The 27,795-nt window shown below is 36.7% G+C and overlaps 1 protein-coding gene across 5 annotated transcripts in view; it reads right to left on the bottom strand.

Annotated features, from left to right (window-relative positions):
- NSD3 (nuclear receptor binding SET domain protein 3) overlaps positions 1-27,795 on the bottom strand; it is a 119,899-nt gene that overhangs the window by 52,050 nt on the left and 40,054 nt on the right. For all 5 annotated transcript variants that reach the window (XM_027600356.2, XM_027600355.2, XM_027600357.2 and 2 more), the window contains exons 2-6: positions 21,815-22,533; positions 13,593-13,664; positions 12,816-12,978; positions 2,817-2,971; positions 804-1,319 (exon numbers count right to left, since the gene is read on the bottom strand). In XM_027600356.2, coding sequence (XP_027456157.1) covers positions 804-1,319; positions 2,817-2,971; positions 12,816-12,978; positions 13,593-13,664; positions 21,815-22,489 — 1,581 coding nt within the window. In that variant the 5' untranslated portion in view covers positions 22,490-22,533. The remainder of the gene's footprint in view (positions 1-803; positions 1,320-2,816; positions 2,972-12,815; positions 12,979-13,592; positions 13,665-21,814; positions 22,534-27,795) is intronic.

The following is a 27,795-nucleotide window of genomic DNA, read 5'->3' as shown; positions in this document are numbered from 1 at the left end:
GCATACTATAATTATTTTCATGTGCATAGACAATGTTAGGAAATAAGCAGAGTTCTTTAAAAGCACACACCCACGAGGTGCCGCTAAATTGAATTCACAAGCCCACAACTGTGGTAAGGATTTGGAGGACAGTGAAGAGGTATATGGAATAAACATTACAAATGTTATGACACAATTTTAAAGTCTAAAAGCTAAAATATAAGTGCCCTAAATAGAGCTTCAGGGCTGGCTGATGGAGATACTCAATTTGAAGAGGTATTTTTACCCCATTACCCACGCTATCACCACAGTTAATTGTTAGAGAACAAACACAGTTCTGGAATTTCTCTTAAATGCATTAGCTATCCAAAGTCAACATGAGCCTAACAAAATTGCCAGTGCAACCAAACAGATCAGCAGGTATAATTATTACAATGGTTAATTCAGACAACTGACAAAAATAATATAGTAAGAAGCACACTTCGCAGCTAAGAGAAACTAACTATACAAACTGGAAACAGGCAAAGTGCCGAGTTTTCTTCCACAACTTTAGGGAGTTAAGCTCAATTTTGGCTGCACAGCTCAAGATTAATCTAGTACAGATGGGGATATTACAAAAGAGGGAAAAAAAGAAGGAAAACATAGCCTTTTTGCCTTTTTTGCCCCCTCTTAAACACAGTAAACTCACTGTACATTTCAAATGCAGCAGACAAAAGGGTATTTAAATTATGACTTTGTCTTGTTTTGGGGTTTCTTTTTAAATGCTAAGGTTGACTACTTATTAAATAATATTCCCCCAAAACACCCATGAAAAAAGGAGGTACCTTTGTTGAATAAACAAACTGATCAATAAATTTCCCATCTCCTGTAGCATTCTGAAGGGCAAACACTTGTTCAATCTTCACAACCGGAGACATGTTACACTTCTGCAAATCCAGGCTCCCTTTGTGCATTGTAATGGAAGCCGGTAAAGATTTCCTCGCGGCGGCCGTTTTCCAGGCTATTTTAACAGGAGGTGGTTCTTCTTCTTCCACACTTGTGTGCCGCCTCTGGCTCTGTCTCCGAATTTCAGTACTTGAGAGCGAGGAGGCCACCTCACCTGCATTGGTCTGTTCTGGCTGAGTATTCAGCACTGACCTTGGTCTTCGGGTTTTCTTAACTTCAGCTTTGGAGGCAACATTCTTTTTTGCTTGGGACAAAGCCTCCTCAGGCTGTTTATCAATATAGATAAAAGTATACTGTTCTATTCTTTCCTCTCGGGTCATTTTCAATGCCTTCTCTGCATGGGCAATGCCAATATCCCACTGAGCACGTTCTCTCTGAGGTCGGGGTTTCCGAATCTAAAAAAGACCCAGGCATATAAAAGACACAGGCATGATCAGATACTCTTCAATCTAATTGGTACATTTAAACCAATATGTGTTTCCCATGTGATCCTGTCATCTTTCCAGGTAACATAAATAAATATCTTCAGGTTCTTCAGTCAAATACATGAAATGTTCTAACTCCCTAACTTTGATAAGTCAGTATTACTATCAGATGATATGCAGGTGTACTCTCTCTCTTACATCCTTTTTCGTTGACCACTCTGCTGGACAAGTCCCTCAAAGAGGGAGCTGTCCTTCTCACATTATGTCCACAAAAAGCTAGCAATGAGGGCAAAGAGAAGAGCGATTGCAGAACGATTACCTTCAATGGCCAATAAAACATCAACATTAAAAATGACACCCTAAAGCTCAGGGGTGCTACAGGGATCACAACAGAGCAAAAGGCAGAGTCTGCATTTGTGCTGGTAGTTTGTACCATAATGCAAACAGGGGCAGAATGCAGAGAAAGGAGAGAGCCCAGAGGAACAAATGAAAGTTGACAAGACATAGGAAAGAAGGAATGTATGAGAGAAAAAATGAACCTGAACCAATTTCCACAGGTCTCCTTCACTGTTGCTCAGAAGACTTTGAGTTGGCAAGACAGATAAGAAAACTTTTGATGACCAAAGCCATCAGGAATTATCCAGGGGGTTAGACTGAGGTAGCCCAAAATTAGCTAATGAAACGATGAGAAGGGATGGTATATGTGGAACGCTGATGTATAAATCTGTAAAATGTTGTCTGATAAAATTAATCAAAATCCTCTGTGATCAATTTAGCTTTTAAAGTGTAAAAGTATGACAAATTTCTGAATTACAAAAGACCCACCCTAAAATTAGTTGAGTTTAAAAATGTCAACCAGATAGATTATCAGGAGCTGGTGTCATAATTCTAAAATATCCACCACCACAAACATACTTCTTGGTTCTATCACTAAGTGTGACCTTGGTTGAACCAGTTACTTAAGCTGTCTGTGCCTTGATTTCTTCATCTGCGGAAATAGGAATAATGGTATCTACACCACTTAAGTTGTTATGGAGATTAAATGAATTAATATACACAAAATGTTTAAAATAGTGCCTGTCTCACAGTAGGTGCTGAGTATTTTAGAAACTTTACTTTCACAAAACAATTTTACTAGATAAGAATAAAGGGAATTACGTAAAGATAATGAAATAGGAAAAAGAATAAAACTCCCTGGCAAAATCCACATTTCACTAGCATCTACTAGTCTTATGTACACTAATTCAATTCAAAAATAGAATCCAACACTGTACTAAGCAGAGTTCAAGTTTTTAATAGTATTCTAATGTTGTTTATATAAAATATAAAACTTACTGACATACAATAAATTATTAAAACTGGACTTAGGTTAACAACTATCTGAATTCAAGTATGAAAACTTCTACTAAATTATTAAATCCTCTAAAAACCATATTCGATTGGTAATGTTAGTATGTTGTCAGATACCTTTTGTTTCTCAGAGTGATTGCTGGCTTGTTTGGTTGCTTCAGCCAATAATTCTTCATACTGTTTATGACCTTTATACTCTCGTACTCGCTTTTCATGAACCCATGCCCTCTCTGGCTGGTTGCTAAAAAACTGGACGTGATACTCCCGGGCACCTGTAAGCAAAAATTCTTATTAATCATTTCAGAACATAAGCATCCACATACACTCTGCCAAAAACTTGAACCTAAGCCAGGTTCCCTAGCATCACTATTAAAACTTGTACGCTTTGGATTGTCCAAAGATATAATCCAACACCTGCCAATTATACAAATAATAGTTACTGTAAAAAAAAAAAATCACTCCTAAATGATTAAAATTAGTTCAGCAAGTTTTAAGAGAAAGAAAATCAGAAATTCTGCTAATTATCAGATTTGTTACCTTGGTTACACAACTTATTTTTGCTTCTCTCAAACCCTTTTACAAACAAATCTGGGAATAAATAACTTTTTCTTCAAAAAATGTGTAACAGCGGCGCCTGGGTGGCTCAATCAGTTAAGTGTCAACCTTCGGCTCAGGTCATGATCCCAGAGTCCTGGGATCGAGTCCCATGTTGGCTCCCTGCTCAGTGGGGTGTCTGCTTCTCCCTCTGCCTCTGCCTCCCCTCCCCCGGCTCGTGGGCACTCGCTCTCTCTCAAATATAATCTTAAAATATATATAGAACATATTTTCTTGGACTTTAAAAGTGCTAGTCAAATTGCTTTTCTGGCTATATAAAAGTGGGCTATATAGACTTGGGGATGGAAAGGAGGCCACTGACTCAGGGATCCTGTGAGGTCAAAACTACCTTCATAACAATACCAAGATGCTACTGTCTTTTTAGTTGGTGGCATTTGCACTTTATACTGCAAGAATGATGGTGGGTAAGACTGATGGCATGTTGGCACAAATAAAGACAGTGAGTGACTCCAAACAATACTAGTATCACATTCTTCATGAAGGCCACACACTGGCAGTTAAAACAAAACAAAAAGCCAGTTGTATTTAATGTCCTTGATGAAGTAGTAAAAATGATTAATTTCACTAAATTTCAATCTTCGGACACTGTCTTTTTAATATTCTGCATGATGAAACGGGAAATACGCATGAAGTGCTTTTGCTTACTCAAGTGTGACAGTTATCTTGAGGAAAAGTACTTGTGTGATTGAGCTGCAAGATCACTGGCCACTTTTTCATAAAACATTTTTATCTGAAAGAACGACTGACAGAAAAACTGTGGTTATTTGAACTTGAGCATCTGGCAGGTATTTCCTCAAAAATGAACAAAGCAAGTTTGCTATTTCAAGGAAATCAACTGACAGTATTCGTTGCCAATGACAAAATTTGATCTTTCAAGCAAAAATCAGAATTTTGGAAAAACTGAGTCTTCCAACTTCCCAATAATCGAAGAATTTTCTGATAAAATAACTGGTCATATAAATTAATGTGATTTTAAAAATATCTATAGAGGATGGGCCCCTGGGTGGCCAGCGATTAAGCACCCAACTCTTGATTTCAGCTCAGGTCAGGTCATGTCATGATCTCAGGAAGGTGAGATCAGAGCCTTGCTTGGGATTCTCTCTCCCTCTGCCCCACCCCGCCAGCTCCTGTGCACACTCTAAAGAAAAAAAAAAACTACAGAAGGATGTGTCAACATTCGGAAGATATGTCTCACTTGGTAAAGCCAATATTTTTTATTTTTTAAAATTTTATTTATTTGAGAAAGAGTGAAGAGAGTGTGCCTGCAGGGGAGGGTGGGGGGGGGGGGAGACAAGCATGCTTAGTGCAGAGCTCCACGGGAGTGAGTGGGTTCAATCACAGGACCCTAAGATCATGACCTGAGTGAAAGTCAGACACTTAACCAACTGAGCCACCCAGGCGCCCCAAAACCAGTATTTTTTAAATGGCCAATATATGATGTTATAAAATCATGAAAGGTAAAAGATTCATTCAAAGTGCAAGAAAGAACCAATGGATTCCAATGTAACAAAGTACAAAAAGTTTATGGATATGATTTCAGATTCCATACTGCAACTAACCTACCACTTATTGAGTTTTGGTGTAATATCAAAGAAATATATCCAAAATTACCTAAAAAGGCTATTGAAATACACTATCCTTTTTCAACTACACATCTGCCTGAAGTCAGATTATCTTCATATAGTTCAACCAAAACAACAAATTGTAACAGAATAGAAGAAGATACAAGAATCTAGTATCTTCACTTAAGCCAGACATTAAAGAGATTTGCAATGATGTAAAATGATACTATTCTTTTCATTAATATTTTTTAGAAAATAGTTATTTTCATAAAAATATAATGATAACATATAATGGATTATTTTTAAGTGAGTTAGTAAATATTTTTAAATTCTTAGTTTTAATTTCCAAATTGAAATAAATAGTAATAGATAGAATCCACGTAAACAAAAGCTTTTTAGAGTCTTCAAATTTTAAGAGTAAAAGGGGTTCTGGGACCAAAATATCTGAGAACTGCTGTTCTAGAACAGTGCTACTCTCCAAGTGTGGTTCCCATAACAAGCCAGTCTGTGACAAAATAAGCACAGAAAAGTAAGCATGTAGAAACTATGATAATTTGACACTGTCATGACATTTAGGCACATGATCAGGGATCTTGTACTATATATTTTTTGCAGGACAAGGCCTTTCCTTTTCATAACAGTTACTTTTATTGTATTTTATGTAAGTATTGGTCCATGGTGGATTGGAAATTTTTAAAAACTGGTCTTTTACCATACAGTTTGAAAAACACAACTCTACAGAAAATGTCTCAGGTTAATAGAGTACTGTGTAACTGGTCTTGGCGAATCCAAGATAATTCAGGTAGGCAGAGAAAGGTAATAAGCAGATCCTAACTACAAAATGTAGGTATAAGCTTAAATTATCTGAAATCGATTATATCTTGGATTTGAAAATTTTAAAATTTTATTAGAATTAATGGGAGATTATCTAAGGAATTATTTTGAAACCAGATTAAAATTTCTTATGTAAAATAGCCTATAAGAGAGAAATACACACACAATTCAAATTCCATATAATCTAATCTGAGAAGGAAAAGCCAAGCACAAATTTGACTATAATTAATCAAAGAAGGTTTATCAAAAGTCTAAGGTTTTTAGGGACAAAAAAAGAAATATAACCTAAACTAACAGGTGAGTTTGGAAGATAGGGTAGTGAGTACAGGAGATAGGGTAAAAAGAACAGAGGGCATAATCTGTTTTCAAAAGTCAGTTAGTTATTCAGAAACAGTCTTTATAGTTAAAAACATGAAAACTAAAACTCACAGATGACACAATCTCATTTTAATCTTTATTTTCAACTTCTTCCTCTATTAAATCATTAGTACAGATGAAACAAATCAAACAGTATGCCTCTTTGTTATTATCACTTTATTTTCTGCTGGCCAAAGAACTATGAATGAAATAGAAACCTAAAGACCTGAAAAAAAGAGAAGCAAACACATCTGTGTTTGAATAATGGGCTGAATTCCAAAAGAAAAATGCAGAGGAAATTTTTTCGTTAAAGATTTATTTATTTATTTTAGCAAGAAAGAGAATGCATGTGCACACGTAAGTGGGGGGAGGGACAGAGGGAGAGAATCTCAAGCAGACTCCCGGCTGAGTGTGGAGCCCTACATGGGGCTCGATCCCACAACCCTGAGGATCATGACCTGAGCCAAAATCTCCAGTCAGACACTCAAATGACTGAGTCACGCAGGTGCCCTGGAAATGTTTTTATTTAAGAAAAATAATATAAAGGTAAAACCATCCAGTTTTAAACTAAAAAAAAAAAAAGTTAGGATTAAAAGTTACAATAAGTAAAGAAGATGTGGTACACACACACACACACACACACACACACACACACACACACACACACACACACACACACACACACACTGGAATATTACTCAGCCATCAAAACAATGAAATCTTGCCATTTGCAACGATGTGGATGGAACTAGAGGGTATTATGCTAAGAGAAATAAGTCAATCATGGAAAGACAATTGTATGATCTCACTCATATGTGGAATTTAAGAAACAAAATAGTGGAGCACAGGGAAAGGGAGGGAAAAATAAAACAAAATGAAATTAGAGAGGGAGACAAACCATAAGAGACTATTAATCATAGGGAACACACTTGAGGGCTGCTGGAGGGGAGAGGGAGAGGGATGGGGTAACTGGGTGTGGACATTAAGGAGGGCACAGGGTATAATGAGCATTGGGTGTTATATGCAACTGATGAACCACTAAACTCAACCTCTGAAACTAATAATACACTATGTTAATTGAATTTAAATAAATTAAAAATAAATAAAAATAAAAGTTACAATAGGTATAATATGATATCATTTAAAACTCTCAGTAGGGGCACCTGGGTGGCTCCCAGTCTGTTAAGCATCTGCCTTCGGCTCAGGTCATGATCCCAGGGTCCTGGGATCAAACCCCGCATCAGGCTCCATGCTCAACGGGGAGGCCTGCTTCTCCCTCTGCCTACCTGCATGCCTGCCTGCCTACTTGTGATCTCTCTCTGTCAAATAAATGAATAAAATCTTAAAACAAAAAACTCTCAGTAAAAATATTTACTATCCTATTAATCACAATATAGAGAAATATAATTACTCTCAAACTTTTTTTTTTTTTAAGAGGGAGAGAGAGCAAGTGTGAGCAGGGGGCAGAGAGGGAATCTTAAGCAGTCTCCACGCCCAGCGCAGAGCCTGACAGGGGGCTCTATCTCACAACCATGAGATCATGACTTGAGCCAAAATCAAGAGTCAGATGCTTAACCCAGTGAGCCACCCAGGTGCCCCTACTCTCAAACTTTTAATAATAGTTACATCATCTGAAGGATTAAATTATAGGCACTTTTCATTTCTGACTATATATATTTTGTATTGTTATATGCAGAAAAAGCATTTCATTTTTAACTTTTAAACTTAAAAATGATTATTCAGCCATGAGATAAAAGGAAATCCTGCCAGAATGGATGAACCTAGTGGACACTATGCTAAGTGAAAATAAGTCAGACAGAGAAAGACAAATACCATATGATCTTACTTGTATGTGGAATCTTAAAAAAAAAGTCCAACTCATAGAAACAATGTAGAATGATGGCTGCCAGTTTTCAGGGGCTGGGGTGGGAGAGAAACAGGGAGATGCTAGTCAAAGGGTATAAGCCTTCAGTCATAAGATGAATACGTTCTAGGAATCTAATGTACAGCACGGTTACTACAGTTAATAAAACTGCACTACAGGGGCGCCTGGGTGGCTCCGTTGTTAAGCGTCTGCCTTTGGCTCAGGTCATGATCCCAGGGTCCTGGGATCCAGCCCCGCATCGGGCTCCATGCTCGGCAGGAAACCTGCTTCTCCCTCTCCCACTCCCCCTGCTTGTGTTCCCTCTCGCTGTGTCTCTCTCTGTCAAATGAATAAATCTTAAAAAAAATACTGCATTGGATACATGAAAGTTGTTCAGAGTGTAGATCTTAAGCATTCTCACCAAACATCCACAAAAATAACTGTGTGAAGTGCTGGATATGTTAACTGACCAAAGTATATGTATATCAAATCATTATGTTGTATACTTTAAATATATATGTATACTTTAAATATATGTAACTTTGGTCCATTATACCTCAATAAGGCCTGAAGAAAAAAAAAGAAAAATAAACTTAAGATGAGACCACAACAATGAAACATAACTTAAAACAGACATGTGATACAAACATCTTTCCACATGCTCTTACAAAGAGTTTGATCTTTATGTGTAAAAACTGTTATTTTTTCCAAAGCTAAGAATCTAGTAATATGGACCAATAACAATATGGAAATCAATGATTACTATCTAAAAATAATTAAGAAAAATTTTACAAGGTTGTGCAACACAAAATGCTTCACAGTCATCATGTGTGAACATATCAATAAAATTGTTTTATACTGTGTTTTTTTGGTCTTCAGAAAAACAGAAAACTTTCTCTAAAACTGCACTGCATATAGCTATACAATGGAATACTATTTGGCAACAAAAAAAGAAGTACTGACAGATGCCACAACATGAACCTCTAAAACATGAGCCTAAGTGAAAGAAGCCAGACACAAAAGGCCGTATGTTATTATGATTCCATTTCTATGAAATGTCCAGAAAAGGCAAATCTATACAGACAAAAAGTAGTTAGTGGTTGCTTAGCACTGGAGGAAGAGAGGAGGAATGAGGAATGACTGCTAATGGACATGGGATTTCATTTGGGGTTGAGGAAAATGTTCCAGGAGGGCCTAGGTGGCCCAGTTGGTTAAATGTCTGACTCTTGTTTTCGGCTCAGGTCATGATCTCAGGGTGGTGAGATCCAGCCCTGCTTTGGGCTCTGCACTCAGCGAGGAGTCTGCATGGGATTCTCTCTTCCTCCCGCCCCTCCCCCACTCACGCAAGCTCGCTCCAAGATGTCAAATAAAGTCTTCTATTTATGTATTTTTTAACATATTTTTTTTAAGATTTATTTGACAGAGAGAGACACAGCGAGAGAGGGAACACAAGCAGGGGGAGTAGGAGAGGGAGAAGCAGGCTTCCTGCGGAGCAGGGAGCCCGATGCGGGGCTCGATCCCAGGACCCTGGGATCATGACCTGAGCTGAATGCAGCCACTTAACGGCTGAGCCACCCAGGCGCCCCTCAAAATACACTTTTAATTAATTTAAACTTTAAAAAATTTCTAAATTCTCAGAGTTCTGGTTTTCTCAATCATACAAACAAAATCAGTTTTACCAGCAGTAAAGCAGGAGATTGCCTAGGGAATTCCAGACCAAATTAGATTAAGTCCTAAATTTAAATATTTCCTTTGAAATACAGATGCAGCATAAAATTGTGCTTTCACTTGTATCCCATAAAAAAGCTGTAATTAGGTTTTCATATAGTAATTAAATGTGAAATTCTATATAATCTCAAAAGCATGCTTTTCTAAGGAGAGAGAATTGAAGACCCACAAATCTCACATGATCTAATACCTCAGAGTGCTCCAGAGACCCAGATAGGTACATGGATTATTTTATTTAGGAAGGCTTTGCCCTAACAGACACATGAAAGATACTAATCATCACTGATCATCAGGGAAATGCAAATCAAAACTACAATGAGATATCATCTCACACGTGTCAGAATGTCTAAATTAACAACACAAGAAACAACAGGTGTTGGCAAGGATGTGGGGAAAGGGGAACCCTCTTGCACTGTTGGTGGGAATGCAAACTGCTGCAGCCACTGTGGAAAACAGTATGGAGATTCCTCAAAAAATTAAAAATAGAATTACCCTACAATCCAGCAACTCCACTTCTGGGTATTTACCCAAAGAAAAATAAAAAACTAATTCAAGAAGATACATGCACTGCTATGTTGATTGCAGCATTATTTACAATAGCCAAGATATGGAAGCAGACCAAGTATCCATCAACTGGTGAATAAAGAAGATGTAATGTGTGTGTGTGTGTGTATATATATTACTCAGCCATAAAAAGGACGAAATCTTGCTATTTGCAATGACATGGATGGAGCTAGAGAGTATAATGCTAAGCAAAATAAGTCAGTTAGATACCATATGATTTCACTCATACGTGGAATTTAACAAACAAAACAAGCAGAGGTAAAAAATAAGAGAGAGAGAGACAAATCAAGAAATGGACTCAACTATAGAGAACAAACTGATGGTTATCAGAGGGGAGATAGGTGGGGGGATGGGTTAAATAGGTGACAGGGATTAAGGAGTGCACTTGTGATGAGCACAGGGTGATGTATGGAAGTGTTGAATTACTATATTATATACCTAAAACTAATATAACACTGTACATTACCTGGAATTAAAATTTAAAAAGGCTTGGTCCTTTGGGAAATCCCTGTCCCTTTCTTCTCCCATTCATGGACACAAAGATTATTATTTTTTTTAAAGATTTTATTTATTTGAGAGAGAGAATGAGAGACAGAGAGCACGAGAGGGAAGAGGGTCAGAGGGAGGAGCAGACTCCCCGCGGAGCAGGGAGCCCGATGTGGGGCTCGATCCCGGGACTCCAGGATCATGACCTGAGCCGAAGGCAGTCGCTTAACCCACTGAGCCACCCAGGCGCCCGGACACAAAGATTATTAAACCCACAAGGTACTTCAGAGATTACTAGTCCACCCCTTAGTAATCAGTGACAAATGAAAGAACTAGGACTGTCTTCCCCCTAACCTTGGTAAATTATGACTAGGTGAATTCAATTACTTTCCTTCTATTACATGGTATGTTTAAGAGTGGAGGGATTGGAGGTTGTAGAGGTTACAGAGAAGCGCCTGGGTGGCTCAGTCGTTAAGCGTCTGCCTTCGGCTCAGGTCATGATCCCGGGGTCCTGGGATCGAGCCCCGCATCGGGCTCCCTGCTCTGCGGGAAGCCTGCTTCTCCCTCTCCCACTCCCCCTGCTTGTGTTCCCTCTCTCGCTGTGTCTCTCTCTGTCAAATAAATAATAAAATAAATAAATAAAATCTTTAAAAAAAAAAAGAGTGGAGGTTATGGAATAAGGACTCTCTGAAACTCTATTTACTTATTCAAAACATAAGGATAAATCTTTTTTTTTTACATAAGGATAATAACAGTACCTACTTCGTAGTGTTGCTGCTATGTGGACTGCATAAAATATATAAGAGAATTGCTTAACACAGTGCCTTGCATGAAAGTAGACATTCAACAATGGTTTTTTTTTGTTGTTGTTGTTTTTACTTCTGCCCCATTGATGCTTCCAGTTACCCAATCTTGAATCAGCAGGTTATAATGACAGATAACTGCCTTCTGTACCAGGGCAGATTACTGGCTATGTAGCACAAAAGTTACAGATAATGGCTGATCTTGTCACAAATCTGACTTGCAAGACTTATGTAGACATTTTTTCTCTTCATTAACAGTGAACAGGTAGCAAGACCGAAAGTTTAAAGAGAAAAAGAAATAGGCACAAAGTTGTCACAAACGATAAGGAATTCAACACATAACAAGAGTGAGTTCACAAAGCAAATATTCAGAAATAAATTCCAAGCTCAAACCTTCCCCTGGCTAACTAAGCAAGTCCATTCCAAATGCTAGAATATCAGAAATCTAATCCACATGTTTTAGACAAACCCATGAAAAAAATTAGAGAAAAGTTAGAACACATTTTTTCTTAACATTTATTAATATTCCTAAGGTAAGATTCTATGCTAAATAGCTAGATTCAAGCTGTACGTTTATGTTGTATTGAATTTATAAGGAGGTCTCAGTAAATTTGCAGATTCAAAAATGGAGTGGAGGGAAAAAGCATCCTGAAAATTTTATCAGGATGAAAAGCACTTATGTGGATAAAAAATTACTACTCAAAGGAATCAATGATGAAATAAGATGTACAACAAAATCATGGCCCAAATGCCTACTAAGCTCGTATAAGACATCTTATCACTTACTCAACTGCTGTCTTTTGGAATTCATATGAGATATCAGTCAGATAAAGGTTTTTAAAGAAGTACAGAAGAAATTATAAAACAAATGCAGGGTGTTATAAGGGAAAACAAGGACCATATCAGTTGTAGAGGCTTTTTGCCCATTAAGATGACCATAATTAAATCCCTGGTCATTAAAAACTGATATTCTGGTGTTACATTATATGCATATTCTTTCTTTTTTTTTTTAAAGATTTATTTATTTACCTTAGAGAGAGAGAGAGAGAGAGAGAGAGAGAGAGAAAATGAGTGGGGGGAGGGGCAGAGGGAGAGAACCCTCAAGCAGACTCCCCACTGAGCACGGAGCCCAATGCAGCCTCAATCCCACAGCCTGTGTGACCATGAGCTGAAATCAACAGTTATATGCTTAACCACTGAGCCACCCAGGCGCCCCTCATGTGCATATCCTTATAGTCATACACATTTAAGATTCGGTTTTTCCCCAACCTTTTATTTAATATCTATGTGGGCCTTTACTTACCTCTTGTGTTAATTTTGGTATGAACCTCGAGCTGGGGATCACTTGAAACCATGCAAGGCCACCAAGGATAGGTTCCCACCTTAGACCAAACAAGATCGCCAACCTGGAACTTAACACCAGCAGACACTTCTGTTGTTGGAACAGAAGGTAATATTGGCTGAACCTATAGGAAAAGGTCAAAAAACTTCATCAGCAGAGAAAGTTAAAAAAAAAAGAAACTATGAACAAAGTACTTTAAGCATGCTAACTATGTAAAATTTATCTTCAATTATACTTTCTCTGACACTTAACCATAACTAGCAAAAAGGAAGAGAAGGAAAATAATGAACCCCACTCCAAATATTGAAAATAGGACTGATGTTTCTGATGTCTTATTATTGATAAGACATCTTGAGAATTCACATAATCCATTAAAAATGGTCACAAAAATATTTTTGTAATTTTATATGGTGACAGATGGTAACTAGACTTCTTGTGGTGATCATTTTGTAATGTATTCTCATATCAAATCAATATGTTGTACACCTGAAACTAATATAATGATATATGTCAATTACACTTCAATAAGAAAAAGTGATCATAGTTTTTTGAAAAGAAAAATAATTCACTGAAAGTATCTACCTCTTAAACCAGCTCCAAGATTTATTTCAGTATAATTTCTGAAATCCAGAAGTATAGAACTGAAATAATATGTATGGAATGTGTTATAATTTAATCACCCTGCTTTCACCTTCCTAAACCATCCCTGGTTAGATGATATTCAATAGAGCAACTCACCGGGGGTTCCTCTTTTAGTACTGGCTCTTCTCTTGGTTTTTCTGACACAGTGTCAACCCTCTCATTTGGTCTCTAGGTGAAAAGGTATAGATAAAAAGAACAAAATGGCAGCCAACCAAAGAACAGTGATATACACAAAAAGAAATAAAAACTAAATAGCAAAGAAAATAAAGGACATTTATTAACTGAATAATGTAGGTAGTAAGAATTCAACTGATGCAATACATGACGCTATGTCTTAAATTCATGTTCCATTCCACACCATAGCTAGATCTCTCATTTCTTACTACTTTTAAAACTTAATGTGTTGATTGTTGTTGCTGTTGTTTTTTTAACCTAACAGGGTGCAGAAAAATGAGCACTCTGAGATTGCTAGTAAGATGTAACTTGGAATTTTTCAGGAGAGCAATTTGGCATGTATGAAAAGCCTTAAATTTTCAGACTCTGATCAAGCAAATCCACTTCTAAGTGTATCTGTATACTGAAAAGCACTGAGAGGTATAAATATACACACAGAAAGATATGCACACTAGTCCTATTTATAAGAGCAAATATTAGAAAACAATCTAGATGTCCAGTAATTTATTTTTTTAAAGATTTATTTATTTGAGAGAGCGAGAATGAGAGAGAGAGAGAGTACATGAGAGGGGGGAGGGTTAGAGGGAGAAGCAGGCTCCTCGCTGAGCAGGGAGTCCGATGAGGGACTCCAGGATCATGACCTGAGCCGAAGGCAGTTGCTTAACCAACTGAGCCACCCAGGCGCCCCTAGATGTCCAGTAATTTAAATTAAATAGGGTATAGTGTAACTAGACAGTGAAGTAATATAAATATATTTTAAAATGACATGGGGGGGGTGCCTGGCTGGCTTAGCTGGTAGAGCATGTGGCTCTTGATCTTGGGTTTGTGAGTTCAAGCCCCACATTGGGTACAGAGATTACTTAAAAATAAAATCTTTTGAAAAAATAAATAAATAAAATGACGTAAGAAAATGACAATATAATGTTATTTGAAAAAAGCAAACTGCAAAGCAGTTTGTATAGTATGATTCCAATCTTGGAAAAATAATTTCTTATTTATTTTTTTAATGATTTTATTTATTTGACAGAGAGCACAAACAGGGGGAGCCACAGGCAGAGAAAGAGGGAGAAGCAGGCTCCCCGCTGAGCAGGGAGCCCAATGTGGGGCTCGATCCCCGGACCCTGGAATTATTACCTGAGCCGAAGGCAGCCGCTCAACTGACTGAGCCACCCAGGCACCCCAAAATTAATTTTTTTTAATGTGCACAGAAAGAAAAATTAGAATACCACTAGGTGATGGAAAAAGTGATTCTTTTGGTATGCTTTTCTGTATCTGTCAAATTGTCTATGATAAACATTACTTTTCTAATCATAAAACCCACACATATGTTACTTGAAAATTAATTTCTGCAACCCTTTAGGAAGGCTACTTAGAAGTATCTATCAAAATTCAAAATATATCACTCTTCAATTGGGCAATTATATTTTAAGAAATTAGCTACAGAAAACAAAATGAGAAAATCTAAGCAGAGGATGGTTAAGTATAGCATTATTTCATGTCAGTAATCTACAGGTCTATCAACATCTTCTAACTTTTTATTTTAAAATAGCCCATATTAAAAGGTTTGATACATTTTACACCAGATTGATAAAAGTAGTTATCTTGGGGAATGAGGTTAGGGAAATGGTAAAGGAAGATCTATATTTTTGTGTTATTTGTATTTCCTGTAAAAAGCAGATTACTTTGTAATTTAAAAGATTCTTTAAAACTTTTAACTTGTCAAAGAACAGAACTTAATTTAGATGGCATAAAGAGAGATACATCCATCAAATTAAGTCTTAATTCCAATTTAAAAATATGGGTAATTCTAGAAGCTACTTAAAATTTTCAATTAATTCAAGACACTGTTGTAAAAACAGTAAAAACAAAGTTTTATTAAAGAAAAAATTGTAGAAAGGTTTGAAACTATTAGGAAATGATAAGCCAGACTAATATCCCAAACCCCAAGTATCAATCATTTATTCAACAGTGCCTATGACTTTCCAGGCACTGTTCTAGTAGGTGGGTATGCAATGATGAACAAATACATTTGATCCCTCACCTCACAAAGCTTACAGTTGGGTAGGACAGACAGACATTAACCAAATAACAACATACACTTATATAATGTAAATGTATGAAGAGAAATAATGGGGGGGGTGTATCTTTAAATATGAAGGTCAAGAAAGGCCTCTCTGAGAAAGTCAATTATAATCGGAGAATCAGAGAAAGAGTAGTTAGTCTAGTAAAAAGTGGGCAGAAGAACATTCCAGAAAGAAGGCATGGAACGTGTGAAGTTCCTGGGGCTTTAAAAGTAGAAATTTCAGGAAGGACTTTACAATTGACTTAACTGCCCAAAGAAGAGAGGTTACAAGATGAGAGAGGGTAATACAAGGGCCTTGTAAATATAGTCAAGTGTTTTATATTAAGGGCAATAAAAAGCCACCAAAGAGGATTAGGTAGAGAAGTAACATACACCAATTTATGTTTTAAAAAAATCATGTTAGGTATTATGTGGAGAGTATTTTGGAAAACAAGGTAGTGGCAACTTGTTGACAGGCACAAAATTTGCTCTGTCAGATGCCGTCTGTGGTGGTACCATGACTATGTAATCTAATAGGACACACTCACTGAGCAAGGAAAGAAAAATCTATGTTCAAATGAAAACTGTTTTCCAGACTGCTGGTATAATAATAAAGCAGTCTGAAATACTGTCCCCATTTGCATAGGCCCTTTGGGTAGCTTCACTTCAATCTACAGAAGTAGCTTAAGCCTTCACCTCAACTTCTCATTCTCAAGCTACCACAGGAAGACAAGGCCACTTGAGGAAGTACATATGCTGCTAAGAAAGCAAGTCATCCTCCTCCGCACATTCAATCTTCATGATGGCTGGGTGTACGGGACCTCTGTAACTCCTTTTGAGGGCAGATAGATAAGGAGTGACTCATCTTTGCCAAACAACAGAATCCTACTATCATTGTAAGAACTGGTCTGAAGCCCATTAACATTTTTCCCTTTCTGGATTAAAGAAAGGAATTCCTTCAAAACTTTTATTATTCAAATGTCTTATTTTTTTAATTTTTTTTATTTTTTATGGTTTGTTCCAGAATGTTCGCTTTTCCTTCAGGTAGCTTGAAACACTGTTAAAATTGTTTACAGAGTCATCTTAAAATGAAAATAATGGCAAGGGTAAGAAATAAACCTAAGATTTATTCTAAGCTTTCAAGACTATATATATGTAAAAGAAGGAAAAAGAAGTTGAATAAGGATGCTGCAATGACAGAAAGGAAATGTATATTGTAAAATGTGCTAATGTATGAGCAAAATAGAAATATCTAGTAGGCATTTAGTCTACAGCCATACCACCCTGAATGTGCCTGATCTCATCTGATCTCAGAACCTAAGCAGGGTTGGGCCTAGTTAGTACTTGGATGGGAGAAATATCCAGTAGGCCTTGACTTGAGCCCAAAAAAAAGGGTAAGGAGATAAATCGGTTAACACATAACATAGTATCATAAACACCAGTTAAGGGGTGAAGTTTTTAAGACAACATGGTCAATGGAAGTCAAATGCTTAGGAGTCAAGAAAAATGAGTCAGAAATTGCCAACAGATAAAATACTTCAGGGTATAACATCCATTTTCCTTTAGTTGTTCAAAGGATAGATAAGCTTAAAAGAGATTGATTTAAAATCTAAGGACAAAAGATACCCTTTCTGGTACTAATAGTGTTGTTTTAGGAAGAGAGTGTCAGAGAAAAAGATGTCAGTGAGTTAGCTCTCCTTAGTTTTAAATTTTTGATTTTATGGGTATATACCGCTTTTTTTACATTTTTAGTTGATTCCATATGGAAAGACCTATTCCAAGTTTCTTAAATAGGAAAAAAATACGTTGAGAGCAACTAAAATAAAATTGCATTATCCAAAATATTCCTTTTAAAAAATTTGGCCTAGTGCTTTTATTAAGACACAAGAGCTTTATTAAGATGAATAATATGCATCAAATCTGGCAGACTTCCTAACCCCTAATAATTTTCAAAACATTAAGCAAAATCATACTTTTTTTAAAAACTTACATCCACATTTAAGGTGGAAAGAAAAATTCAAAGGCAATAAATTATTCGCGCATTTTTCTTTTACTTTCTGAATAACTGCTTAAGTGCATAATCTTAAACACTAAAATATCTGTTCAAAAAGAACTTTTTGCATGTGAACAGTTTCTAAGAATTTTAAGACCTAATATTCTGAATCAAATATAACCTCTAACTTAGTGCCAATGGAACCAAAGTCACCATTTGGCTTTTTAGAAGTAAAAATGGCAAGCTAAGAGTTAATGAGACTAGTCTTAGTGGATAAGCCCACTGAGGTGCTGGTGGAAGAACAATGTTTGAATAGGGCCTACACTCACATGCGGAGGCATGACACCTGCCAAGGAGGAAGACACGCAGAAATACTTCCACATGTTTCTAATTTGATAAGAGGAAAAAGAGCTAAACCAGCGTTACAAAATATACAATTTCAATAGTGATCTCAGCTCTCCTGCTGCCGAGATGTTTGGACACATTTTATTGTTGAGAAGATACACTTAGGTTGTTCCAAATAACAGCCACTTTAGAAGGCCAAACAGCTCAGAACTGGGAGGAAATACTTGAAAGATCAAATACTAAGAAAAAAGAAAAGAAAAAAGTAATGAGTGAAATCATGAACTATTACTTTAAATGAGATTGTTCAAGAAAGAACCTATGAGTGGGCTTTTAAGGAACAAAATTATACATAGAAGCAAATCCAGCATAAGGACAATCATTTCAAACTTCTTCTCCAAGCACCCAGTTCTCATTATGCCTCTCTAAAGCATCTGGGGAGGGAAACTGTCCAGTGAGAGTCAGCCGACTCTCACTTGAGCTCCTCTTTCATTTCTAAGCCCTCTACAACGCTAAACACCAAGCAAGGGCTTGGACCCTTAGTAACAACCAGGAGGCACAAGGGTATCAAAAATTGAACACTTACAAAAAACTGTTCTAAGGGAATTGTTGAAGTTAAGGAAATTTAATTAAAAAACAAAACAAAACCATAAGGTTACAAAACCACTTATCTTGTGAACATCACTGGTCCTCTGTACAGTACTGAAGTATAACACTAACAACAAGCAAGAGCCTTGGGAGCTCTAGCTTTAAAGTTCTATTACCAGAATGGAGTACAACTTTTATGGCATCCATCTCTTAAATTTATAATTATTCCCCATGTGTGATAAATTTTAATTAATCAAAATTCAACTAACAAGAACTCTTTTTTCTCTTTGGAAAAAAAGGGAGGAGGGAAGGGAGAGAGAGAGTAACAAAGAGAAAGGGAAGGAAGAAAGGGGACAAGGTGAAAAAAAGACGGGGGAGGGAGAGAAATAAAGGGGAGAGAGAGAGAAACAAAACAAAAAACGCTGGATTTTTGCCAAAAACTCAACTTTCAGGCAACGGTCTTGGTAGGATTTAGTGCAATCAATATCACTTTCTACATCTCTATCTTCAAATTGATATTCTTTTACCTCAAGACATTGTAAAATCCTAAATAATGAAATCTTAAATTATGTCCCACATGATTTACTAAAAAAGAACAAAACTAAAACTTTTAAATCTTATCTAATCCCTGGATATAGCAATTAACTGAAGGTTTAAGTGATACAAAGAGCTAGGCATAGCAGATATCCAACAAAGAATTGGCTTTAAAATCTCATTAGAGGGGGTGCCTGGGTGGCTCAGTTGGTTGAGCGACTGCCTTCGGCTCAGGTCATGATCCTGGAGTCCCGGGATTGAGTCCCGCTTCGGGCTCCCTGCTCGGAGGGGAGTCTGCTTCTCCCTCTGACCCTCCCCCCTCTCATGCTCTCTTTCTCATTCTCTCTCTCTCAAATAAATAAATAAAATCTTTAAAAAAAAATAAATAAAATCTCATTATAGGGTGCCTGGGTGGCTCAGTTGATTAAGCGACTGCCTTTGGCTCAGGTCATGATCCTGGAGTCCCGGGATCGAGTCCTGCATCGGGCTTCCTGCTCAGCGGGGAGTCTGCTTCTCCCTCTGACCCTCTTCCCTCTAGTGCTTTCTATCTCTCATTCTCTCTCTCAAATAAATAAAATCTTTAAAAAAAACTCATTATAAAGTGACTATTAGAAATATCATTGCACTGCTCCTAAAAGCACACAATATCTAGTAAACCAGCACAGGTTTCCCATGATTTCCCTTTTGTTTCAGTTTCTTTTTAGACATGGAAAGATTTATTAGAATTGCTGCTTTTGGGAAGTGATTTTCCTGAAATTGGATGAGGATCAGTGAAAGAATGACTCCATTATTTGTTCTTAGTTTTCTTCCCCTTTTTTTTCATTCACAAAGTTACTGGAGTATAACTAGTTTAAAAAGTGTATCCTACACTAAATGATAAAAATATAGTCAAGGTAAAAAAAAATATATCATTGCACTGTTTTCCTAGATGCCAATAAAATAGGAGATACAAAAAGTAAGCAGACTGTCTTATCCTGCTTCTGATTCCAGACCTATTTCTATTTTGAAATATATTTTTAATGTACTTTATCCATAGAGGTAAAAAGTCTAGTCCAGTAAGTAAAACTGGATATTCTCCTATTTGCTAGATTTTCTAGAGCAAAAGCAAGAAGGACCAACAAAACAGTTCTCAGGAACTAAGCTTTAGCTTTGGTTTTGACCAAATTCAGGTTTTTGTGATTCCCAAGGGTCACAGTGCATCACATACCTTTTCACTGCAGGTCTATGTAAAAAGTGCTATAGTGAATGCATCTGGAGTACAAAAGGTGAACTTCTCTCCTTCCATGTAGTCATTTACTTAAGAAACAGGCTGTATAAGATACTATGTAAACTAAGTTCAGGGAGCGGAGCATTTAAAACATGATTAAGAAATTAGAAGGCATTTTAAAAACCACTTAGTTACAAAGCCTTCATTTTTACAAATGCAGAACTAAGACACCAGAATAGCTAAAATGTCTCTAAACAATCCCTTTATTTCTTTACCCAGTTTTATTTTCTTCATAGCACTTAACACTATCTGAACTTGTATACGTATGTTCATATGTAGGTACGTACGTATTTTCTCATTCCTCTTACTAGAATATAAGCAACCTGAAAGTAGGCATCTTCAATTTTCATTCATTGCCCTACTTTAATTCTTAGAAAAGTGCCTAGCACAGAGTAGGTACTTAATCAATAATTATTAAATGAATAAATAAAACTATAGAAAAATGAGAAAAACATATTGAAATATTACACTGAGACTCACGAGAGTCTAGAATTGGTGTAGCCTTTTACTCCAGAAAATGATCACATTTGAGTTATATGAAGTACTGGAACCCAGCTACCAAGGAAAAGGTGAGTTGGTATGAAGTAAACAATTCTTTAAACAGAAGATAAATTAACTTATTCAGGCATACAGGATATAAAAGCAGACTAGTGTTGCCAAAATAGATACTTATTTTCTTCCCAAATCAAAGTCTGGGAAATGTATGTCTTCAATTCATACCATGTATTAGAATACTAACTAAAAACTTCACTCAAGCTAGAACTGATTTGTTACATACCTATTAATAAGAAAATTCATACTAAAACTTCAGATATACTAAAAAAGAATTCAGCAGCATGCATCTTACCTATGAAGGGTGACTCTTATAAAAATTCCACCTGAAGTTTTTATATGAATACTAATTGATTTTAATAAAAAGAGTTCCTCTATTACTTCAGTTTATTTTGTAGCAAACACACTAGTAATGAGTATTAAGTCATTAATACTGGGAAAAGTTGGTCTAAATAAAGATAACCAATATAATTAACCATCTTCTCCTTGCCTTTCATCTTTAGAAACCAGGAGTTTATTATAAGAAAGTAAAAATAAGTGAAGCTATTAGACAAAGAAACATAAGCAGCAAGGTTCTTAGTGTCCCATGTTTTAAAAATATTTCTTCACTCTAATCATGTCCATTCATTTAGTCAAAAAATTTTACTCAGTACCCATTATAACATCCCAATCTCCTTGCTAGGGATTAGAAGAAAGACGTTACCAGAAATATTTAAATTTGAAGGGATAAAAACTGAAAAATATCTCTTAGACTTCCAGTAAATCTGAAATATTACAAAATTTTTCAAAAAGATGTTTCAACTTACATTTTGTTCCTCTGGTTCTAATTTGGGGATTTTGTGTGACTTGCGCTCTTCAGATCTAGATGAGTCATGCTTGTTGCTTTTTTTCCTCTTTTCTTTTCTGCTTTCATGCTTTGATTTTGTGTGCTCACTTGCCTGTACTTCATTTAAAAGGTCTCCACAAAGGGAAGACTCAAACAATTCCCTGCCATTCTGGATAGTTTTGGTTATTTTTAGTTTAATTTCAGGTGAGCCAGTCTTCTTTGGAATCACAGTTTGTGGTACCGAAGGAGGAGGTGGTGGCTGTGGAGGAGAAGGTTTTTCCAGAATTTCATGTGGTCTTGTGTTTGGGATTTCTGAATGGTAATAGTCAGTGGGGCTAAAGTTTCTAACTGCACCAAAGCCATTGGCTGATCCATTGGGATACTGATTATATGACTGGTATTTGGTTTGAGTTTCATACATGCTGATTGATGGTGGATAGCCATTTGTGAGTGGAGGAAGATCTTCTGTTGTAGATGGGTACTGAAAGCCTTGCTGCAAGGTAGCTTCATATGGTGTCTGGCCACCATCTTCAACAATGTCACTGTTGTTATCAAAGGCATCCTCCTGACGGATGTTGGCGGAGTCAATGAGTTGAGGTGGTTGCTGAATTGTGTTTCCCATGATCCCTTGCATGAAAGAGAAAGAGAAATCCATTGTTCTGCTCCAGCATCCTTAACTTTCCCTTTCTCTCATCGGGCCTAAAGTTTTAAAAGAGGAGATTAAAAAGTGTTAATATCCTCACAGGCTAGAGGCTTATCAATTGAAAAAGAATTTACTAAAATATCCTGTACCCAATTTTTATATCCAGATATACACAAACACTAAATATTTTTAAAACAGGTAGCCAATATAATTCTGATACAAGTCAAATGCTTTTTACCTTAAATACTTATCTATTTGAAACTCTCAATTTCACAGTTTTAGTAACAAAATTGTATCCTCTTAGCAAACATTCAAAATAGTTTTGCATTCCTTTCTGTTCCCCAAGTTAGAAATGATAAGTCTCAGGTTAAAACTGGTATTTGCAAAGTAAGCAGTGTTCTGACACATATAAATTAGGTTCCATACAAGCTTCTTTTAAATCACTCATGTTTTGTCCAGTGGGTCTCTTTGTTGTTACAAAAAATAACAAAATCTTATTGCAAATATTTTAAATACAAAAGTAAAAAGGCCTATTATTCCTCCCTCTCCATCATTCCCATTCTTCTGTCATGGATAACCACTGTAAATACTCTGGTGAGTATTCTTCCAAATCTTTATATAGTTACATATAGAATTTTGAAAATAGGGTTGATTCTGTGACTTGCTTATTCAACTTAACAATATATCCTAGATATCCTTCTACATCAGCATGTATAATTTTCATATATACTTTATTATTTAAATAGTTACACAGTAAACACCTATGGTATCTATACCACAATGTACTTAACCATTTGTGTACTGAGAATCATTTAGCTGCTCACAATTGTTTGAAATTATAAACAGGTCTACAGGAAACTTTCTTGAAACTAGCTCTGTGGGCATGTATGTATTCCTACTGGACAGATTTGAAATTTTAATAGATATAGCACAGCCTGTAGAACAGTTTTGCAGTATCAATTTCCATCATACCAGTAGTGAGGGTGCCTGATTCTCTATTCTCTTGATAGTATTAGTTGTTTTTAACCAGCAGCATAAATATAATGATCTAGGGTAGTTTTACAAAACGTACATGTCAATCAACGTCTATCTACTGATGAATCTGATTTGATAAATCTGGCATGAGGCCTAGAGTCTGAATATTTTAAGATCACATTCCAGCTGATTCTGATGCACCCTCTTAGTTGGCTCATTGCATTACAATCTTTGCATTGTAGTTATTGCATTATACTCTTACGATTACTGCACCCCCTCTAGAAGGTGCCTAAAGATGTTCACATTATGTAACAATGTTGTAATATAGATAAGCATCTATTATGAAATGCTCTAAGACCACTCTGTGTTGTCATAAAGTCTGACAAGCCCACATCTTGAGACAGGATTAATGGACAGTTCAGATATTACCTTGATTATCTCATAAACACTTCTTCTAGAAAGCTCTAAGGCAGAGAGGATTTCTCTACTTCACTGAGTCTGATGAACTGATTTTGGCTGCCTGGAATACTGTGAAGGACTATGAGGCTACAGTCCAGCTTGATTCTATGACCAATTAATAATGCCTACCATCTTGAGTCTAGTAGGAATTACCATAATGATAAAGCACGTAAACCAAAACAGCAAACAGAAGAGGGAAATGATTGCTGATAATACACTTTTCAAGGCATATCTGATTAAACAGCTGCTGTTTATACTGTTAGCAAATGGAAAGAATTTTAGAAGTTCTAAAATTGCAAACAAATGAATACAAGAGCATGCAGGAAATCAAACTGCCCATATCACTTTATAGTGGGATGGGGTGCAGGGGAGTGTTAAGACAGCACTCTCATTTTTTAGCATCTACTCTGGGCCAAGCACTTTATACATTATTTCATTTAATCTTCATAACAACTTTGCAGGATAGGTATGGTGACTCCTGGTTCATAGGGAAAAGAAACTGAGCTTCAGAGAGGTTAGATGTCTTGCTTTAAACCATAAAGCAAAGGGGGAAGAATGACTATTTATATCTAAGTGTGTCTGACTCTACACCCCAAGATTTTTACCACGCTATGATTTCCACTTCACTGAGCCATAACTTCTGAGAGGATGTGATTCTTTTGTTCATGCTCTTTATTCCCGATCACTGCCAAAATAACTATTCTATAGTAACCGCCACTAACACTTAAATAGCCCTTAGTATGTACCAGGAACCATTCTAAGTGCTTTACGTACAGTACATTCAATCCTCCCAACAACCTCCAGGTAGATGTTAACCTTAGTTCTCATTACAGACTGGGAAATAGAGGCACACTGAGGTTAAATGACTTGCTCAAGTGCACAAGGCTAGTCATTAATTGACAGAGCTGGGATTTGATCGAGGCAGTTTGGTTTCAGAGTCAGTGATGCGAATAACCAGTGTAACATACTGGTAATGCTGATAAATGTTAGGAATCACTTCTTTATGCACAGCTGAAGAACTGAAACATTACCCTAATTTGACCCTTGGCAAAAATGTATAGCTCACAAAGAATGGTATGTTCTAAAATTCTGTAAACACACGGTGCAAATATACAGGTGGAATTCAAAAGTTCTTCAAACTTCCAACTTGAAGACAAGTTAAATACTGACATTGACAAGATGCAACCTGTGTTTTTGGTTCTCATAACTGTCATATACAAGATCAGCTTCCAGATTAGTCTCCCAAATTATAGTCTACAGAGGTTTTCAGGCATATGTATTCAGAGACTAAGGTTTTTGATGTTTCTGATTTAGTTCCAAACACAAACTTTTAAGAAGTTTGGTATTTCCCGCCTTTGCTCCTCTAGCCCTAGAACTAAATATTTCGTTTTAGTTTGAACTAAGGAAATAACATTACCATCTTACAATTATGAGTTTACAATTACACGCAAGTATTTTCACATGCGTTCTTATTTGATCCTCAAAACAATCCTGTATGGCTGACAGGACAGGTGTTATCTTCATTTTTTAGATGACTACATTTAATATTTGAGATGCTAAGTTTTCCAAGACCAAAAAGCTCATTAGTGATTAACCTGAAAAAGAACCAATCTCTTACCTTCTGATCCTGCTCTCTTTACCACGATATCTAACTGCCAGAGGACATCCAGCTACCCAAAGACAATCATACTATAAGAGTCATATGTTCAAAACTGAATGAACAGTCTTTGCCCTAGCTCAGTTTTCCTTTCAGACTACCCCAGATTTGTCATTGCTTCCACTATTTTTCTAGCTTCCCAGGCTAGAAGCCTCAGTCGTGTGGGTGGCTGATTCTCCCCTCTATGAAGCCAGAAAATGAGGCACTGAACACAAATCTTGTAGTTTCTTCCACTGAAGTCTCTGATTTCTTTTTTGATCCATGTCAGGCCAAGCCCTCAGCACCTTAATCCTGAACTACAGCAACTGATTTTCTAGATATTTCTCATCTTTAACTTCTTCCTGCATAGCACTTAGATGTGTCCTTAAACCAAACTTTGATAAGTCTACTCCCATTCTAAGAAACTCTAAAGCTCCATATTATACCAAGTCCCTTCCATGCCTTTCAAGGTCTTCCATAATCTTGACTTTCCTACTCAACTCAAATTGTATATGCATGAATAAACTTTTCTCAGCATCCATGGGCCCAAATAACTATAAAATGTGGCCCTGCTCACATATTACCCTTTGTTTAATCCAATGAAGCAAAGTTTTATTCCCATTTTACAGATGTGAAGAAATGGCACTCAAAAGGATCAAGTGATTTAATCCAGCTGCCCCTTCCCTTTTCCTCTCCTCCCAACTGAGTCCCAGAAAAGGATGGTGAAAATGTGTGATTCAATCACACAGCCAACAGAAGTTGAAAAAAATGGTGAAACTCAGATCTTCTAACTCAATACAGTACTCTACTCGGCAGCTGCCACCTCTTCTGGAAATTATCCATACTCTGCACTTCTTTCCAATATGCTCCATAGCCACAATCCAAACGCATGTCTGACAGCTTCCCTTGTATCTCACAAGCATCTTAAAATACCTAATAATGAACTTAAGTTTTTATTTTACTTCCCTGTGTCCTTCCTCCAGTCCTTCCTATGAGAAAAAAAAAAAAAAGAAACCTCCATCTATCAGTTGTCAAAGCCAGATATCTGAGACTCATACATCCCTTACCCTCACTCCTACTCTTCCCCAATGTATCAGTAAACTCCTGGAGTTTTATCTCCAAAGTATACATCTCATATTTGTCTATTTCATTCCATGTCTTTTCTTCTTCATGCTAGTCCAATCTCCTCACTTAATCTATTCCATAGCTACCTTCTCAGTCTTCATGCTTCTTCTCCCACCTATGATCTATTTTCCCATATAACGGCCAGTCCCCTTTTAAAAACTAACCCAATCATTTGACTACCCCTCAAAATACAGCAAGGAAAAGGAATTATTGGGCACGTACTGCATGGAGCACTGAGTGTTATACAAAAACAATGGATCGTGGATCACCACATCAAAAACTAATGATGTACTGTATGGTGACGAACATAACATAATAAAATAAAAAAAAAAAGTATCTTAGGATTTCTCTTCCATAGGAGATCCACAGGACAAGAGGGGGCTCCTGGATCTTTTGAGACTGAGAAACATGGTGAGACCATGTTTTATCTGCATATTACTTCCTTCTAGATTTGGGATTCCTGAGGCAGAAGTTCCAAGCAGTTCAATCCCTCCTTAGTTGATTTTTGGGTACCCTCTCATGCCTATTCTCATTTAAACTTAATTTTCATTTAAATATGAATTTGAAAAATGAAGCTGAACACACTTTTGGCTCCAGTTTCTATTCAGAAAGTCTGGATCCTTCTGGAGATCAGTATAGATAGATGCCCTAGAGCAGCAATTTTTGAGATTTTTCCACCATCCTTTTCTGGGATTCAGTTGGGAGGAGAGGAAAAGGGAAGGGGCAGCTGGATCATTTGGCTGAAAGGTTCTCAAGCTTGAGGAGGGCTCAGATTTTAGTCCATTTTCACTGGAATATCTGTGCCAAGAAGCCATATGAATCAGAAATGTTTCAGGCTTGTAGATCCTCTGTGCCATTTCTTCAGTAATGGTGACCACAATTACAGAGATCATTCCAAGTCACTCATTTACTCATAGCAGTGATAATCTCTGTGAATTCTTGTTCGAATTCCTTCTGCTTATGGTGTGACTCTCTTTTTCCAGAGAAAGCAGTGAGGTTTTCGTTTTTTTTAATGATTATTTTAGCTATTCATATGTGGTGGCAGTGGGACATCTATTTAAGTGCACATTATTTTAATGTAATTGTTTTGTGGGTGGATCACCCTTGGAAAATATTTCATTAT

The sequence above is a fragment of the Zalophus californianus genome, chromosome 2 (genome assembly GCF_009762305.2).
Source record: "Zalophus californianus isolate mZalCal1 chromosome 2, mZalCal1.pri.v2, whole genome shotgun sequence".
Lineage (NCBI taxonomy): Eukaryota > Metazoa > Chordata > Mammalia > Carnivora > Otariidae > Zalophus > Zalophus californianus.
This window is presented reverse-complemented; position numbering and strand designations above follow the sequence as displayed.